The following is a 20001-nucleotide window of genomic DNA, read 5'->3' on the forward strand; positions in this document are numbered from 1 at the left end:
AATCTCCAGCCATATTTCATTTTGCTAAAATATGGAGTTTGCATTCAGTGAGTCTCTACTTTTGACCTTTTAGTTATTGAGAATTGCAGTGCTGGGGGAATTAAATCCAAGTCCTCTATTGAATACTTGCCATAATATTCCTCTACCGCAGTGTGACTCTTTTGCCTTTTGGTTTCAGGCTCTAAGAATATATTTTGCTTGTGAGAAAATAATGTATCAACTTTTTTTTACTTCCCTCAATTTTGTAGTTTCTTCTGCTGCTCATTTCAACAGTGACTGAATTTTTCTAGGTATTACACATGATCCCTGTATAATTGTGTCCTTTTTGACAGAATAGCCTTTCACCTCTGTCCTGGTGATCAAATATGGGGCATCATATTGTAATTTCACTTCTGTATAAAAGCTCTTTCTTTGCTGCTGGCCTTAAGCAAGCAGTCCTTGAAATATTAGATATGGCATCAGCATACAGGTTTTAAATTAATGAATATTGCAAGAAAGGCTATTAGATATGATAGGGAATTCAATCAGCAGCGGTAGAGTAAAGGGCTGTGATTAAAAATTAATGTAGAGGAATGAAGAAAAATCACTATTGTTCACATCCAGGAGGGAAATTTCAGTGCCAAAAAGCCAGAACCTTGGCAGGCACAAAATTCTCTGCACTGCACTGTGGAGTCAGGCATTAACAGATAGAGCACAGTTCATCAGCAAGGTTGTCCAGTGAGCATGGATCAAGTGTTTTAAATATTTTCCTTCAGAAAAGAGCAAACAATAAAAATAGATTAAAAAAAATGTAAAGGGTAGCATTCAAGGGGGACGTCACAGTTGATAAAATTGAAATGGCATCAAAACAACAGGCAAACACTGACCAGGAAGAAAATCTGTATAACTCAATTTGTAGTGGCATCTGTGTAAAAAGTAAGAATAAAGGGAAGTGCTGTGAAGTGTTGCAGGAGCTGGTGTTACATCTCCTGGGTTCTATTTTCAAACCTCTTCTTGCTTCCTGAATAACTTGGGGAAGCCTCTTATAATCTGCATAACCAAGTTTACCCATCTAGAAAATTGAGATGACACTTATCTCACAGGGGCACTGGGATATTTAATTAATTAATGCTTGTAGAAGTGCTTAAAGAGATTGGGATGAAAGGTGTTATGTCAGAGAAGCTTTTCTTCCTTGCTTCTGGAATCGTGCCTCCCATGAGGAGCAGACCACCAGCACAAGCCTGCCTGTATTATTCAATTCCCATGAAGGGACGTGGGCTAATGAACTTGAACAGCTGGGAGCCCAATAGCCTTGTCTTCCTGTGCTCCAAGACAGCAGGGGAGAGGCACTGAAAGTGCTGAGTAGGGCTCTCCCGAGTCACTGAGCCTCCCACTTGGCCTCTCTGTTGTTCAGCAGCAGAATTGTTTCTGAAGGGTTTCTGTGCCAAGGGAACTGCACAAGTGTTCTGACAATCCTTTGGATCATGGAAAGGAGCTGTTAGTGTGATGTGGGTTGCTTGCAGCAAATGCTGATTTAAAATGCCTTCTGGTTTAACTACTCTCTCAGAGTGGAGTCATATGTGACTGTTTCAGTCTGATAGTCTAGGCAGAAGAAACCACTTAGCACCACCTGATAGCTATTACCAGACATCCGAAAGTCTTATTTGTGGCCCCCTTGTAGCTGCTTGGCTACAGATGCTTCTCAAGGTAGTGTGGTAGTGAGAGAGATGGAAGTGATGTGTTCAGATCACTGTTTCTAACCTTGCCTCCCTTGTGACAACACATGACCAAATTGGCTAAGACATGGATCCTATTGCAGCATGGACAATGCAATTTTCAAAGAAAATTTATAATGATGAAAAAACGGAGGCATCATTTTTATAAGTCTGACAAGTCAACATGGATGATTGAACAGTTAAAGCATCATTATTTTGACCTGGGAATATCAAGTGCTTAACTGAGAGCAAAACCTCTAAAACAAAAGGACACTTCAAGTTGGAGTTGCAGACTTCATGACGTCGCTTTTACTAAACACAGCTTTATTTTAACTTTGTGTGTATAATAATTAAATCCCGGTTCCCCCATGCGCATTCGGAACACCGAATTAAATGGTTTAGAGGCAGCAGCCGGCTCTGCCACAGCCACTGTCAGCAGGGAATTCCTTGGAGTGGCAGTGATGCCATTTCTCCAGCAGATGGCCGTGCAGTGTCCCATCCTCTGCGTGCGGTGAGCGGCACGCAAAAAAGGTGGGAATTCGCCTTGAAACAGGGAACAGGAGGAAACTACCTAACCCCCCCTCTGGGAAACCCCTTCAGCCACTCCCGCTTCATCAAAGATCTATTGAGTCAAAAAGACGCAATCTTTTTTCTTTTTTTTAAATATTCTGTGAAATTATTTAAAGTGCTGTGTTTAAAAATACATGGGACAATAAATTATACATCTAGGCCAATATATTGGATGATAGACACTTAATGTTAAATTTCTGTATGCATGACTTGTTTTTCTGATACAACTGGAAGGACTTATTGCTCAGGATTTCATATTGCTGCTTTGTTTTGTTTGTGGTGCTTTGTTATTGCAAGTGCCTCCTCTAAGGTGGGTCTAGCTGTCTCATTTGAATTTTTTATTTTTTTTGTTTAAACTGAGCATGGCATATCTAATTTTAAAAGGTCTGAAATGTAAGTAATTTGATGGCTATTTCTACCCTAAACAGTATGTGTGTTGGGTTTTTGGTCTGGTGCTCCCATCACACCTGCTGTTATCCAGCTTCTACAATGGGAAATCTCAGCTGTGGGAATAAGGGGCACATAAATGTAATCACCATATGATGTCTTGGAGTGATTCCTTTGGAAAAGACCTGAGCCCTGCTGGAAGAATGATGCAGGAGAAGCTATATTGCTAGTGACTCCTCTGAATTTGTTTCACAAATGAAAAGCCTGAATTTCTAATGCTGCTTGCCAGGTACCTTTCCTGTAGCGTGGTGAAATGAGATAAGTACACAATTTGTGACTGTCTGTGGGTGAGGTTGGTGTGTGTGTGCATCGCTGGCTCCAGCCCTTGCTGCTGTCAGAGGCTGTGTAGTGCACTTTGGGCTTGCTCCATGGCTGTCTTGCTCTGACAGAGATGCTGTGTTCTTGGTCTCACAGCTGCTCTGTTACCCAAACAATTTTAAAGCATTAGTAAAACAAGCATACAGGGAGATATATGTATCCTTGGAACTTTAAGAGTGAATAAAACTGTGAGGGTTTGGGTATTCTAGAATGTGGAGACAATTGATTTACTAGGGAGGATAAAAAATGAGGTGGATAGTACATATAAAAAAAAATGTGGCATCTGTAGCACCAACAGTGTCAGTGAATGCATTTAGAGCAATGGAAAGACCAGTAAATAAAAGAATAAAAGGACATTGATCAGCTGGTCTTTATCACAAGCAAGTAACTGACTCCCTTGTCATAGATTGTATCACCACAACATCACCTAATAAATCCTGTACAATGAGTTGGGCTGACTGCAAGGATTTAGCTTCTGTCAAAAACCATGCCACAGAAAGATAAAGGAAGCTGTTAAAATTATAACCATTTGAGGATTTTGTGTTTCTCATCAGACAATTTGAAAAGATTCTATCAAAGTATTAGTCCATATGATAATTTCCTCTGAGTTCCTAGCCTAATTTTTACAGCACCCTTAATTTACAACTTAAACACCTTATATTGTCCTAATTGCAGTCTATTTATCTTCAAATGTTATGTGAAACATAAAATAGTTATGTGAAGCATGGAATTTCTTGACCCCGCATTTTAATCTGTTTCCCTGGAAATTCGCATTATGGCTAAACTAGATTTTAATATTTGAAGTGCAAAATAATGTCACCATACCCAAGTTATTCTGCTTGTACTGTACTAAAGACTGAAAATCACATTAGTGCCACATAGGTGGTGTTCCTTAGATATGCTCCTCCTGGAACATTGACTTCAAAATGTCCACAAACTGAGTAAGTATATAAAAATTGGTATCCATTTACACTAGTAAATTTATTACCTTACTTGTACATATTTTGTTTTTCAAAAAAGTAAAGTAAAACAACATCAATAAGCCTGATGGCTAGAGAGAGAATGTATGTCAGGAATATGGAAATCTCAGTTCTGTTCCCAGCTATCTGATCAGTTCATTACTTTTTGTGAGTGGAGGTGCTCAACTTTATAGACCTCAGTTTCTACAGCTGTGATATTGAATTAATAACGCTAGTCCAGACATTTGCAAATTACTTTTGGATCTTTTGGGCTGAAATGTAAAATAAGAACAGATAAACCCATCTGCCATCACCAGAGAAAATGTTTACAAAATTGTCACCTTTGTGAAGTTTTTTTATTTTTATACCAGTCATAAATGTCAGATGATATTTGTTGGAACTTAGAATTTGATTACGTTTTGAAATTGTTCTTATTTTTTAGGTACTGCAAAAATGTAATATCACCATTGCCTTTAATAGTAAGATTTCCATGGTTGAAGATCTGTGTAATCTGTAAAAAAAACAAAAACAAACCAAAAAAACCCAACCCAAAAATCAGTTTCAACAAACCTGGTTATTTTTGCAACCATTAAAAGTCTCTAATTAATTTTACAGCTGATAATCTCTGTGTTGTCTTTATACTGCTGTTTTATATAGCTCTAAAATATTCCTCTAGAATTTTTTGCCTATGCCTTTTAAAAATTCTGTTCATTATAAAGCAAATTTTGACATTTTAATATTAACACCAGCCCCTGCCAATCTTGGGAAGTCTTTTATAAAGCCAGTCACCATCTTCAGCAATGTGTTCCCACACTACATGAAGCAGATAAGAGTCACTGCAATGATCAGGCTTTGGTACAGAATAAAGAAAGAAAAAAATTGTTGTGCAATCATCCCAATTATCGTGTTCTGTGGTTCACTCACATTCTTTATTTTCCTTTTTCTCCCTTGTCTAGCTCAAGAACAGCAGTCAGTTGTACACAGCACCCAGGCTGAAAGCAGCAGAACTGTCAGTGAGAGGACACCAGGAGCTCTGCAGGACCCCAGTGGGCCAGGTCAGTTGTTAAAATTGCTCTCACCTCTACCCAGTCACTAAGATCACTGCAAAAACAATTTCAGGAAAATCTCTGCCTACTGAAGGGGCCTAAATGCAATGTCAATTTCTATACGTCATGGTACAGTGGTTTGCTCTTCTGATAAAGATGGGCAGAAGATACTGAATTTAAATGTACCAGCAGGTTAGAAATTTCAGCGGGTTTTGTGCCTAAATTAAAACAAAGGAAGTATTTGGTATAGAAATATTTAAACTATTATGTTATTGAGTACAATATACTAATTAACAGCAGGGGGAAAAAATGGAAATTAAACCAAAAAATAAAGCAAAAAACCCCAGTCCAAATATAGGAGTAGCATAGATCAGCATTGCACACAGAAGAAAATGTAATGAAGTTATTGATTGTCTGAATACATGATTAGTACCATGTATTTTCTTACAAAAATTTGTTCTTTATTCAAAATCAGTACAAAAATGTTTGAAGCCTTAACAAGGGCAGCTCAGATGTGTTTTAAGCTACTATGTCTAGGATGATCAAATAACTAAGAAAGAAAGAGAGAGTTTAAACATTTATACCAGAGAGGCTTGAGAGTATTTCTTATTACCTTATGTACTTGCTCATTATTGTGTTTACTTTATATAATCTGGATATTATGTTTTTGGAATAAAACGTCAGTATTGTCTTGCACAAGTATGTAACGGGAAAATGAGAATTGTAAGAGCTGGTCAGTAACAAAAAAGGTTTATTCAAATAGTGATCTATATTGAGAAACTATGTTAGACGACTGCTTTGTGAAAAACTTCTCCATGTTTTGGTTGCTAATTGCTGGAAGCTTTTTTGGGAGAAATCCTGCAATGTTTGCCATTTTACGAGGAGGCACCACACTATTGCCTACACGTGCTGCAACATGAATGGTGGCCATTTTCCATGGGGATAAAATCCCATTCCCCCAGTGTCTCAGGGTCAGGTCAGAGGTGGGGTTTGGGGCTCCAAGAGCAGCCAGAGTCCTAGTTGATGGCAGTTTTGGTCTTGGAGAAATCCTGCAACGTTCATGATTTTTGGAGGCAGCATGTGACTGGCTACATGTGCCTGCTCTCAATTCATGGCCCTTTTCTCCTTGAAAAATGTATTTTTCATGGTGAGGAACCAGAAAATGGCCATGATGTGAAGGAGTGTTTAGTAGAAGTATATTCCTTGAATTTCCTTACTACCTTCCTTTTCTTTTGAATCTATTGATGCTTCTGTTATTTTTGTTTACACTGGCTTTTTTGTATAACCATTGTCTGTTCCATGCCGTGGTGGTGTTGTCACTCACCTATTGGCCTCTATCCAGAAACATTCTCCTGAAGCAAATAAATAAGTTGGGTTATATTCTCAGGTTTGTGTTTTGCAATTTTACATACCTTCTTGTGGGCTGTAATGCATGCTGAGAGAACAGGGTGTCATAATTAAGATTGCCACAGAGTTTTATAGAGACTTTACAAATGTATGTGCTTTACTTTAGATCTTAATAGACAGGAGGAAAAGGAGAGGGAAAGATGGAATCTGGTGTGGAGATATAGAGGGGTATTTTTGAAAGGGAGTTAGACTGTTGTGACTTGGTGATACTCAGTGAGCCAACCAAGTCTCTCGGGGCTGGAGGGTGGAGGAGGATGTTTAGTAAAGCAGATGGCCTATTATGAAAAGGTGAGCTTGATCAACAGAGGACTGAGACATGCCACTTCTGTTATTAGGAATTATGGTCTGAGAAACAAATCTGAAACTGGAATCTCTAACCTCCGTGTTAATTGCTTTTCAGTCATTTTAAAATCAAATTGGGTCACTCTAGAAAGAGAAATACCTGTTGTGGCTGTCAACCCTGCAAACATGGCCTGGGACCAGGCCTGACTGCTGTGGTCTGTCATTCCATCAGCACCTGCTATGGCTCTACAAGCCAAATTCTGCTTCCAGCTCCCACTTTGCAGCCATGCCACTTTCAGGCACAAAACCTCACTTTCAGGTTCATCTACATTCTCCTCCCCCCTCACTGATAAAACCAGCTAAAAAAACCATTACACCCCACAGGTTAGTTATCAGCTTGGGTGTCTGTGTGTGAGCCGCTAATGAATTCAAATCCCTTTCTCATAGAAACAATTTAACCAGAAGCAGAAGTGTCCAGACCTGTTTGTCTCTCACAAAGATGTATTATGAAGACAAAGGTCTATCAATGGCCTGTCCTCACAGTGCCAGTCAGAATAATGGCCAGAGTCTAAACGAGCTGGTTGAGTTAGAAACAATTTAGTACCTGTGTAAGTAGATACCTTGGGCAGAGAACACAGTTGGAGATCCTAACATCCTCACCTAAAAGAGCCTTAGTCTCCAGACTCTTACTGTGGTGGCCTTTACAAGCAACATGACTCTACAGGAGAGCATTCTCATGGGCGCTGGCCTGCTTCATCTGCATCTGTATCTATCTTTACATACTAGAATTTTAAAGAATACAAGTCATCAGAAGAATATTCCCTTTTGTATATAAATTGCTTGGGGTTTTTAGAGACTTTGGACCCCTGTACTTTGACAGGATTTCTGATTAGAACCGTTTGCTGCCATAGGAATAGACACTGGTGCTGTAATGAAAAGTGACAAAGGATCAATAGGAATACTGTAAAATTACACAAATAAATATTTGTATGCAATGCTAAAGAATCTCATCCATAGCAGTTTATTAAGTAATAATATAGCCCAGATCATTTTGGATAATATATCGTATGCCTAACATTTATGCATTTAGGTTGAATTATTGAAGGAGAGGTTCTAGCTTTGCTTTCAGGAATTCAGACATCTAATTTTATCAGCATCTTCTGAAAACCCCAGACTAAGTTTGATACCTGTCACCTGTCAAACTCAGATGGCTGGCTGAAGTCATGTGGAGTCCTAATTTTCAACATCAGGGTATCCTTCACCATTACCTATCTTAAAAGCATCCATCTAACCTTTTTATTCCTGAGGAGACTACAAGTGTCAAGAGCAATTTGGGCAGGTTTTAAAACAAACTTGACTTTGTAGGTTAAGCTTCTATTTTTAATGATAGGCTAATTATTATTCCAAAGTAATTTATCTATTAGCTGTTTTTCTGCCTCGCTGCTATGTTTAACAAGTCTTTATTTTAATCCTAACAATGGAAAGAAATATATTCCTTCAGACACAAGCCTTGAAAATTTGTGAAGTTGTGTTATAAATGGTAAGTAAAAATCAATGTTTTTGTGATTGTGTTAAAGGAGATTGACTAAATGAGAGTTAACTGAATACCCTGTAGGGTGCTAGGTAGAGGAAGAATGGCATTATGTTGATTAAAATAAGCTAACCATTCAGAATATTCTTGTGGAATCATAAATACTTTATAATGGCTACAAATGCTTCAGTAATTAGTAACTGCTGTGCTGCTGAATCTCACTAATATATGATACATGACAAAAATCAAGATGATTCACTCAAAACTAAAAATTCAGAAAATTTTCATCCCACTTTTGGCTAATGTGTCTCAGTCAATTATACCTTCTTTTATTTATTCACTAAATTATATTTAACAATACTTGTTTTGTTTTTTTTTTCTCATTTTGTTTCCTGACCAAGCACTTTTTCAAAAAATGAATGAGAAGATTAGCAGTCAGGAGATGAAACTGACTTTTCTACAGAAGAAGGTTGACAGCATTGCTGCTGCGATGAATGATGTGAGCAAGATGCTTTCTTCTCTGGAAGGCAAAATCAATGAAGATAAGGGCAGAGACTTCCAGTCTTTTCTAAAAGGTAAGAAAAATAAATTAATGTAATCACTCACCCTGTTAGAGGTGCCAGAAAAACAAAAGGCTAAAAATCTTCATAGACTGTTCTATTCTATTACTCAACACTTGTTGGGAGAACTCATTTTTAAAATTTCATTTCGTAAGAGAGGAATTTGTTTATTTCAACATTTGCTATTGTGTTTTCAAAGTGACAAAAAATTTATATTCTTGGGTGTTTCATTATCTACATGGTAGCTTAAGCCACTATCAAGGCATTTTCATTTGCTTAGCGCATCTACAAATATTCTTATGTCTGTTTTTGTTTATCTGGCAGCTGCTAAAGGATGTAGTGTTTGTTTTGCTACCAAGTCTAATCAATGTTCTTTAATACATAATTCACACACACAGGGCAAACTATGAGGAATTCTGTGGTGGGTGTGTTTATAATACAGCAAACATTCTGCTGAATGATTTGTCCATGATTGTATTAGGCCATCTTTGATAAACACCTGTACTCATGCTCAGTATATGAGAAAGACCCAGCTAGAGATCAGGAGCTTGGGCAGCTCCTCACCAGCAGAATTATGCATCCCTTTGTTGTGAATCCTGCAGCAAGAGCTGTGTGTTATCCAGCTCAAAGTGTTGCTTAACGAGCAGATTCAGACTGAAACTTTCATTTTGTCAATGTGCAATATTTTTCTCATTTTTCAGGAATATTCTCCAAACCATATTTTACACTTCAGAATCCAGAGACTTTTCTACTGTTTAAAAATAGAATAGAGGTTCTGGAGTTCCTTACATTGAGATGAAACTGAACAAAACAATAAGTGGTTCTGTATCTCCTTCAGATTTACCAAGTTGGGTGCCATTTCTTGTATTTTCAGTCCTCTGTCTCCTGGGCTTCTCCTGCCACATGCTACATGGCTCTCTTGTATGCAAGTTCATTCCATCTCTTGATCAGTGACCTGCTTTCACCTCTCCACATATTGCTAGATGGCATTCTTGACCCTTGGGTGCACATTTAATCTGCCTTTGAGTATTTTCCATTTCCTTTCTGCTTTCTCCTCATTCTTTTTTTTCTATTTCACTCATTCTAGCTGTCATTTTCATGCTAGACTAAGACGTGTTTTTCAGCATCCTGTGTTTCTGCTTCTCCATTCCCTATCTCTATTTCAGGGTCTAAGTCTTAATTAAAATCTGCTGGCAAAACCTGCCTTCTTTGAAAATGCCCTTCAAGCCTTTTTTTTTTTTTTTTTTTTTACCTGTAATGTTTTATATTATACCTGCTCAGCAAAAATCTCCAGCTGATATCCCTCTTTTTGATTTATCTTCTCAATCTATCTCCTAATCAAGGAGACATAGCACCAATGAAAAAGATGCTGTCAACTACATTCCTTGGTTCTAATTATGAGCATTCCAACACAGGTTATTCTTGGCTTCTACATAGGTAAAAAAGCAGGAATTAAGAAAAGAGGGGAGAAAGAAAAGGTTAGCGTGTCTGTTGGCTTCTATGTGCAATGACAAATGGCAACTGCAATTTCTGTCAAGGAAATGCTAGTCAGTTGTAGTTAAATGCAAAAATAGTATCCTAAAGTAGCAGGACCTGATAGCATCTTCCATACTATCCACTGTAGCACTGGACATTCTACCTTGCTAAAAATTACTCTTAGAAGCTCACCTGAAGCAAACCACAACTTTCCCAAAACTACTGCCAACCTGAAGCAACCTGCTTTTGAAGCACAGTTAAGTCTGTAGTTGCTTTTTTGCTATTCAGGCATTTTCCTTCTTCACCTACTTTTCCATTTTCTTCCTCTGCTTCCAGGTCCTTTCCTTACCTTTTCTATCACCTTTTTTCTTATCACATAAGTTCTAATGTTCTGCCCAGCTTTGTGTCAGGGTTTGTTAGGAGCAAGGTCTGATTCTGTGACCAAACAATTCAAAACAGTTTTAAAAGTCTTTAATTCTTGGTTTAATCTAGGACTTCAGTGACACAAATATGTCATCTGCTGATGTAGAGGGCAACACTCACTGGAGTAACTGATATGCTCCTCTGTTTAGTTAATGAAACCTGTTATGCATTTTAAAAATTGCTTTCACTACTCAGAAAGCTGTTCCCATTTGTTACTTAGAGAAAATAACTTTGTGCTCTTTTTAATTTAAAAAGCTCTGCTTGCTTCCTGCTATTATTTTCTTCCTCCTCTAACTCCATATTTAATACACACCTTTCCTCTTAATTATAAAAATGTACACTCCTTTCAAAATGAACTCAGTAATGGAGTGTTAATCACTTCCAAGTCAGAAATGTCATTTGCAGATGCATACATAACCTCAATTCAGTCTCCTGTGCACATAAATTTATTTTGCACATTATTCTTCAAATAATTGAAACTGCAAAGAGAGTATATGTTGACACAGAGTAATTACACCCTTTGGTTTTCAGCCAGAAAGCTAAAATTAAAATTTATAATCTCATAAAAGGTGCAAGAGATCTTTAACGTTCATAGGTAGTTTGGACCTTTCTATTTCAAAGTGAGCAACAGAGAAATTAAGCTACATCCATGAGTGCACACATGTATTTGCAGCTCAAGTTTAACAATACACCCAATTGTCACCAAGTTTGGATCAGGTCTTTGCGTGCACAAGTGTGCTCCCACAGCCCCTGCTGCACTTAGCTTATGAGCTACCCAGTTGTCCTAGCCAGAAAGAAGGGTAGAGAGAAACCCAAAGCTGTCTGGTTTAGCAGGCTCCACATTCCCCTGGTCAGGAAACACCTGAAACCCAGAGCTGAGCTCTATACTAGACTCACTATCCAACTGCATGGAGCTGGAATTGCTATTCCAGCAATTCCAGCTGGAGAGTGAGGCTGGCACCTTTGTGGCTGTCACAGAAAGAAAAGGTTGGTATAGACCCTCTGGAATGCCTCTCACAGATGAATGGTCTGTTATCAAGATTTGTCGCTGAGATGAACAAATGTAATTAATTGCTCACTGGAGGTTTAGAGTAACCTTGGTTCCTCCCACAGCCATTACATTTTTCTCCACAGCTCTTTGTGTTTCTTAGAGCACAAAACACTTTTCAGCATTAGTAAGTAACCTGACTAAACCATCCCTTGGAATGGTTTTTCTACATGTCAATTTTTTAACTTGGTTCATATCTTGGTTTTTCCTCTCAGCTGCCAGGACACCTTTATTGTCAGATATTTCAGTGTGCACATATATGTGACAGCCATCTGTCTAGACACTGACTTGCTCTTTGGGTAGTGAAAAGGAAGTTAATAAAGGTACTCTCCATATTATCACTGCTGTTTATTATACTTTATGTAAAATTGCTGGGACATTTGGGACCCCAGGTGACAATGATGGAGTTTAATTCTTAGGAAACTTCTTGCTAGATTTCTGGTGTGGCTCTTTACTGGGCTAGTAAACTTGGGTCTGATTTCCTGATGCTTTACTGCACTTGCTGAGAATGTGCCTTCAAGTAAGTTTTGAAGACATGCCTCAGTGTTTTACAGATGAAGAAATAAATTCCAGACTAGAATTAACTGAGAATAAAATGGAAGAAGGGAACAGATAATTTCTGCCTTTATCAGTACAGTTTTAATCAGAGAACCTGTGGTCTTTGAGGCATTGTAAAGGCTGAAGAGTTTAATCATTATAGCACAGTCTGGCTGCAAATGTTCATAGGGTTTATGAAAATTGTGCAAAGAATTCTTCAGTGTTTTAGTTGGACAGAGAAGCTAGCTTTGAAGAATAAATTAAGAAAATTCCTTCTATTCTCACACCAGAGCAGAACTACTGCTCTAATTAATTTTAAAATATGTTATGCCAAACCCTTTTATGCCTGAGTTGACCTCTCTAAGGCTATATGGGAAACACATTTTCACATTGTTCACTGGGGCAGAATTCACACATTCACTTCTGCCTAGTGCTTTTTCAGGATCAGAATTCCTAGGAGTTATTTAAGGAGTTGTAGTATGCAAGACCTAAAGTTTCTACCTTTAAAATGACCGCATCTTGCAGCAGTTGTCATGTTACTAAATTTAGCTATTAAATAAGGCTATTTTCAAAATTTTGCTTCTTTCTTACAATAGTGTGTTACATCATCACCTAGCACATACAGTACAGTAGGAAGGTAATAATCTCTGCTTTAATTTCTTGACCATAATCTTGTAAAGCAGTTTTTTTGCCTTACTTTTCTTGTGGAGAAAGCACACATCATTTTTTATGAGCAAGCCACAAAAGCACACAGATCTCCTCCTTTCAGTGCTCAGAAACAGCTTAGGCAAGAGGTCAAAGCTGGTACTACGTGCAGAGTTTGAGTTTGTCTTTTCAAAATACTAGCAAAAGTCACACTGTTTTCAATAGAAACAGGATGGATCCTCAAACACTATAGCTGTACATAAACTGTAAGTATCTTCTACTTTCTTAAGCTGTACATTTTACTCTCTGTGGGGGTAAATTGGTGCAGGGATGTGTGTTTCACCTCTGCACAGCACTGTTTGCTCACATTATGGGAAAAACATAGATGTTACTAACACAGTTGATTTGATTGTTTCCATATTGCTCCTTTCCCCCAAAGGTCTCAAATCCAGAAGTATCAATGACTTAATCAAAGAAGTGGTTGGAGAACACTTTCAAGTATTTCAAGGTGAAATGCAAGAGAGCATGGCTCAAATTTTCAAAACTATGTCTAGCATGTCAGGTGACCTTGAAAATACAAAAGAACTAGTCAAGCATCTGAATGAAACCCAAAATAAATTTGCTCAGGAGAAAGATAGTGGGTCAATAGAGCTTGACATCCTGGAGCTGAAGAGTCATATGGTTCAGATGAGAGAGGAAATGGCCCTCACTTGTGAGAAGCCTATGAAAGCTTTACAAGAAAAGCAGAAGTCCTTGGAAGTTAACTTGGAACACCAACAGTCAAGAAGTGTAATTTATTATGAATCTTTAAATAAGACCCTCTCTGAAATGAGAGATGCTCATGAACAACTGTTATCAGCTGAACAGTTTTCAAGACAAAACCTCCCCTCTGCAGATCAGGTCATGGAGTACAATGTTACAGAGTACATGATCACACTGCATGAGAAAGTGAAGAGACAAGGCATGATGGTGCTGGAGATCTATGATGACTTAAGAGTGCAAGATAGCAAGATCAGCAATCTCAGTCTTGCGCTGGAAATTCAGAGAGACTCTGTTCTGGGGGTCTGTGATGACATGTTGTCAGAGAGCAGGACAGATTTCCAAGCACAGCTGGCAGCAGTCCAAGAGAGTGTGAGTGCTCTAAACAAGAGTCTCTCCGATATGTTCTTTCCATTGGGCAATAAGATGGACAGAATGAATGAGCAAATTAATGACTTGTGCTATGATATGGAGATCCTGCAACCCTTGATTGAACAAGGGGTACCTTTTAGTCTTACTTCAGACTATGAGCAACAAATCCAAGCAAAAGAATTGAAAGAGAAACTTGAAAATCTCACTGTTGTCATTGACGGGATGAGTTCTGCAATGAAGGAACTTTCCAAAACTCAGGAAGGACTTAAAAATGAATCTCAGGCTTACCAGGAACTGTTTCAGAGTCGTGTTAATGAATGCTTCATGGAAATAGAAGATGGATTAAACAAGACCATGATAGTAGTAAACAGTGCTGTCGATTCTATTCAAGATAATTATGTACTGAAAGACATGGTACATGCTCTAAGAAATGAGACTGACGTTTGCTGTGGCAGAGCTGAGGAACTGGACAGCCTCCTGGCTTTTATTCCCCAGTTCCAACAGTTGAATGAATCCCTCCAGTCACTGCTTTATAACAAGAGATACGAAATGACTTCACAGGTAGTGCCATCTCTTGCTGATCTTCCCTACAAGGAGTCTGACAGAAGTATCCTCCACAATTTCAGTAGAGTTTTCCAAATTTTAAATGGTACATCATCAAAAGTGGAAAAGCAGCAACAAGATATCAGCCGCCTGGAAGAAAAACTATTTGACTTTGTGGAAGGTTCAAAGGACCATGAGGTTCGCCTTCTGAATGTAGAATCAAAAATTTCCAAGTTTTTGGCAGACAACTGTCTCTCACTAAAAAAAACCAAAGCTGCCTCAACAGAGAAAGAGCAGGTGATCTCACTTCAGCTCCAGGCACTGAGTTCCAGGATCAAGGCCCTGGAAGCCAAGTCCATCCGTTTCTCGAACGTCATTCCACTCGTGAACAAGACTGCTCATGAGGCATGGGGGCTGTGCCAGACCACCAACAACAGCGTCCAGAAAGTGAACGCAAGCATACCTGTGCTAATTAAATTGGCTCAGCCAGATATCCCCCTGCTGCACAGAGGCCTCAAGGAGCTCGTTGAATCGGTGCTTGAAGTAAAAGCAGGAACTATTTTGACAAATTTAACCCAGCATGTTGACATATCCATGGTAAATGCAATGAACAACATCATCAAACTTCACAAGCAGCTGAAATCAGTTATAAAGAAACCCTCTCCAGCAAAAACAGTGGGAGGAAATGTCACCATGAGCCTGGCAAGCCGAAGCCAGAGAAACACGGATAATGCAATAGATCCAGGTAATGCATTTTACTCTGCTAAAAATCAAGGTATGTTTTATAAAGATGATGTAACCATTGTGATGAACTGAGTGGCAGAACTTGACTGAGAGTAAAGAAAAATCTAAAGACTGCTGTGCAGAGTATTTCAGAAGATCCTGAGATTAGTCTCTTGCTTGCAATAGAATTTATTTTGCTTATGAGATTTTGCACTCAATTTAACTTTCCTTAATAGGTCCCCATCTGATCAATTTAAGATACATACACATGCACATAAACTCAGCTGAGAACCTGACCTTTGAAAAGTTACTGACAGTTTAGACAAAACCTAAAGAATAGGAATTTTATGCCTGCATCTCAATTAGCAATTTCAGTAGAAAAAAATGTATGCAAGCTGGGAGAGCAATACAGAGTTGCAGTGTCAGCAGGGATGATAGGTATCAAAAACCTGGAGCAAGTGAACAAAAATGACTGTAATGAGGCTTTTGCTGGCTCCTTCAGGACTTCATTGAGAAGTGCAGTTTCAGTGTGTTCCTGAAAAAGCAGGAATCCAGCCAATGAAGTAAATTTGGCTGCAGTCCATCTGGAGAGCAGCTCAGCTAAGCAGGAGCTGCCATTCTTAAAAAGGCAATTTTGAGTGTGATCTGCTTCTGAACATAAATTCAAATGCCATCATGTGAAATTAGTTATGAATGAATTCACAGGAGTACAAACTCTTGAGTTGTGACTTCTGCAATCATACTTGAGTGAAAATCACAAGCACAAGATAATGTTTTATGGAAATATAATTTCTGGCACAATACAGAAAATGAAGAGTGGATGAGTGACTCGAAATACTGAGATGACTCTAATTCACATTAAAATTAAGATTTCTTAATAAGAGAGTCATGTCCAGATACTCTTGAAGATTCAGACTTGAATATTTTCTGTAAAATGCTCCTAAACTTAAGAACATTTCTAAACCAATATTTGGTCCTTATTGCAAGCAGATGTAGAGATAGTAAGAGCTATTACTCTTGTTCATGTCCTAAGGCCAGGGCAGTTTCCTTTTCCCTTTCCATGCCTTTTTCCTTCCTTTCCACTTTAGTTCTTTATCTCTTCCCATTCTAGAGACAGCATTTCTCAATGATCAATGGAGGGGTGACTCGTGATCTCTTTTCTTAATATGACCAGGTGATGGGATTAAATTGGTTTGGGACCTGTCATAATAGCTGGAAAGCTCCCTGATGAAATGGGCAGAGTGGGAGGATGTGCAGTAGATGTATTTGAACACAATGTCATGGATTTTGAAGGGGGAGGTGAAATCACGAAATCACTGGGAAATACTATCTTCAATGCAGCCATAAATGTTCCATAAATACCAATGCCTACCAGAAGGTGTGGGACTGTGCCCTCAAGGAGTCATTTTAGGCCTGCCTCTGGCTTTCATCAACAAAGGATGCAGCCCCTTGATAGATTCCATAAGGAAAAAAAAGTGAAAATTATGCTTATAAATACATATAAATAATTTACACCCAGGCCACATGGAATGTGATTTTTTTTCAGCAGTCATTTGGCTGATTTTTACTCATTACAACATATGAATAGTGAATGAAATCATTTGTACAGAAGCAGGGAATGATGGTATACAGGCTCAGCTTGAAGAGAAACCCATATACTTTTATCCCTTCATTTAACATCATGAATGCTAAACCTCCTTGCTGTTTGTCTAAGATTTGTGCCGAAATTCTTGGCTTCAGCTCACTGAACAGTGAAAGAGATCCTGGAGTGGGAAGACTAGGAGTGGGGGTGTAAGTTGGAAAGAAAGCTCCCTTAATGATAACATAGTACAGATAAACACAAAGTTCCCTTGCTCTTCCTAAATTTTTCTTGGTGGATTCACCTAGCACTAATTGTGAAGAAAATTACTTTTTATATAAGATGATGTGTTTATGCAGGAATATTGTGTTTCAGTTGCTCAAGTTCTGTCACCCACAGGATGAAGTGACATCAGCAAATCTGCATTTGGTCTTCTGGCTGGTCCAAGTTGCCTTTCTACAATGTAACACCACTCAAAATTTTTTCTTTATTCCTTTCCAGATTTTTCAAAAGGATCATACAGATATGCACCTATGGTGGCTTTTTTTGCTTCTCATACATATGGAATGACAACTCCAGGACCCATCAGATTTAACAATCTGGATGTCAACTACGGCGCCTCATTTGCCCCAGCAACTGGCAAGTTCCATGTTCCATACCTGGGGGTCTATGTTTTTGAATATACCATTGAATCATTCAGCCCACGTGCCTCTGGCTATCTGGTCATTGATGGAATAGACAAACTCACCTTTCAGGCTGAAAATATTAATAACAGCAAGTACACGGACAGAGTAATTACTGGAAATGCTTTATTAGAGTTAAACTACGGTCAGGAAGTCTGGCTCAGGCTGGCAACTGGCTCTATACCAGCCAAGTATCCACCTGTAACTACATTCAGTGGTTACTTGTTGTACCGTACCTAAGTCAGTCCTAAATGTGAGCTGTTAGTCAGATGAAGCAGCCTGCAGGTGAATTAACTTTGCATTTAAATACTTTCCTTCTTTAAGGGCACTAAGCTTCCCAATGTAATGGCTGATCCTCCAAGATGTTCTTTGGTTGTAGCCATGCGCACAACCCCAAGGAGTCCACAGGTTGGAGATGGGGGAAAACAAAGCATCTTCCTCATGTTAATATGACTGGGAAGCACAAATCTAATGCTGTTCTGCTGCTACATTGCATAAACATACTTAGAAGAGATTGCTGAGAATCACTTCTCAAGAGAAAGCTCAATTTGATCATTCCTTTACACCCTGACTGCAAATCAAAAGTGATGGATAGATTTTGATGACTCAGATGCTGGATTACTACCTAGCTCACTGTATCAATTGATAGTCGTGTGTATATATTCTATTTGGAAAAAGTATATTTCTTTTTCATTTTGCCTACCATTATTCACTGCATACTTTGATATGGCAGTATTTAATGTATTCATGATTTTTTTAATGTAACCAATATGCTGATAGACTGGGTTTTTTTGAATGTGGAAGAAAAAAAACCCTAGAGGAATACTTTCAGCTTAGAAATGAGGCATTTTTAGCATTTAAATTAGTCATAGAATAACCACCATAATGGATTTGGTGGATTCTCTCTGCTGCTTGAAATGTTTAAACCACAGCTGGATATTGCTTGGGTGATATGTTTTAAGAAAACATTGTTATATTGCCTTCACACAGATTTTAGCCTTTGACCTATAAAGTACACAAGATTAAATTATATAACCAAAGTATTTTCTGAGTTTGAGTTCTATAAATCTATTATATTGTTTGTTTCTGCATTATATTCACTAACTTCTGAGGCAAGATGAAATGATCTTCAGTCTGCATGTGATTTTTCAAGCACAAATCTAATAAAGAAATATTTTTAATTGATTCCTGACTGCCTGAAAAACCAAACCCTCAGCTTTTTATTCTTATTCTTTGCAAAGCCTCAGGCTGTTGCAGTTTCTTAATATCCTATCCCCTAGTGTGACTGGCCAGGTTTGTTTCTGGTTATTGCCTTTGCTAATGATATTTGACCAGGTTTTTCTGTGTCTGTGTTTGTCTCACTCCCTTTTCTGGAAAGCTGGAAAAATCTATGATCTCTGCCAATCTATTGAAGCACAGAATGTTTTGGAGCTCCCTGAATTATTTTGTTATCCACCATCAGAAACTTTTATTGAAAACACATAGGCATCTTCAACTATCTTCTTAGTATTACTTCATGTATCTTACAAGATCTTAAGACGAGTATCCATGAAACGACTGAATTACTGCTACGCTGTATGTGGATAAGAGAATCCACAGTGTCTTCCCTCAGATGCATAAGTGTACATTTTGCTGCTCCAAACAGAATTGAGCATTCCTCACCAGATGCCATGGTGCTGGAGCGTGTCCATGGGCATGTGCCTCTGGGTGCTGGCTGTCTGAACTACAAAAATGTGCAGCACTTGTGAGCACCCCTCCAACTTCAGGGGACACTTATCATGGCTTGTGGTTAAGGACAGCAGTTAAGAGTTAATCAAAGTTCTCAATCCAAATACACTCTTTTTTTGAGGTTTTTCTGAGGCCAGAAATCCGTTCTTCTCTGTAATTAATGGGTTCTTAATGTACCATGGACCCTGAATAAGTGTGTGACCTTTCTCCTTTTGCATACCACAATTTTTTTGTAAACACTCAGATCTTTTGTATTGCACTAATTCAGTGTACTGTATTACAGCTGGGCTATGCCCTGGCTGCCTTGGCCAGGATAACTCAGTGGGGCTCAGCACAGTGTCCGAATTCCCAAGCAGCTCCCAGCTGCAGGCAACCTTAGCAAGCTTAAGTAGTTTCAGCTCTTAGTGATTATCAGCTCTTTGTGATTTCAGCTCTTTAGCTTACAAGGTGCTGCAGCAGACACAGGGAGAGAGAGGAGAAGCGCTCTATGCAGTTCTGCAGGAATTCTTTATTGGGGGCTTTTATGAAGGTTCTCAGTGGCAGCTCTTCTGCCAAACTGGGCAGAAGTAGGGGTTTATATACCTTACAGGGTTTTGGAAATTGTCTAATAGTAAGGGTCAAGGGAAAGTGACCTATAGGCTTACAGAGAGATAAGCAAGCATCCGAAGGCG

At 38.6% G+C, this 20001-nt stretch overlaps 1 protein-coding gene across 1 annotated transcript in view; it reads left to right on the forward strand.

Annotated features, from left to right (window-relative positions):
* MMRN1 (multimerin 1) overlaps positions 1 to 18787 on the forward strand; it is a 34696-nt gene extending 15909 nt beyond the window's left edge. The window contains 5 exon segments of the mRNA XM_039710743.1: positions 4945 to 5043; positions 8656 to 8829; positions 13383 to 15412; positions 16740 to 16762; positions 17335 to 18787. Of these exon segments, the coding sequence (XP_039566677.1) occupies positions 4945 to 5043; positions 8656 to 8829; positions 13383 to 15412; positions 16740 to 16762; positions 17335 to 17842 (2834 nt within the window). The 3' untranslated portion in view covers positions 17843 to 18787.
* Positions 18788 to 20001: the final 1214 nt, after the last annotated feature.

This window comes from Passer montanus, unplaced genomic scaffold (genome assembly GCF_014805655.1).
Source record: "Passer montanus isolate IOZ18808 unplaced genomic scaffold, ASM1480565v1 scaffold23, whole genome shotgun sequence".
NCBI lineage: Eukaryota > Metazoa > Chordata > Aves > Passeriformes > Passeridae > Passer > Passer montanus.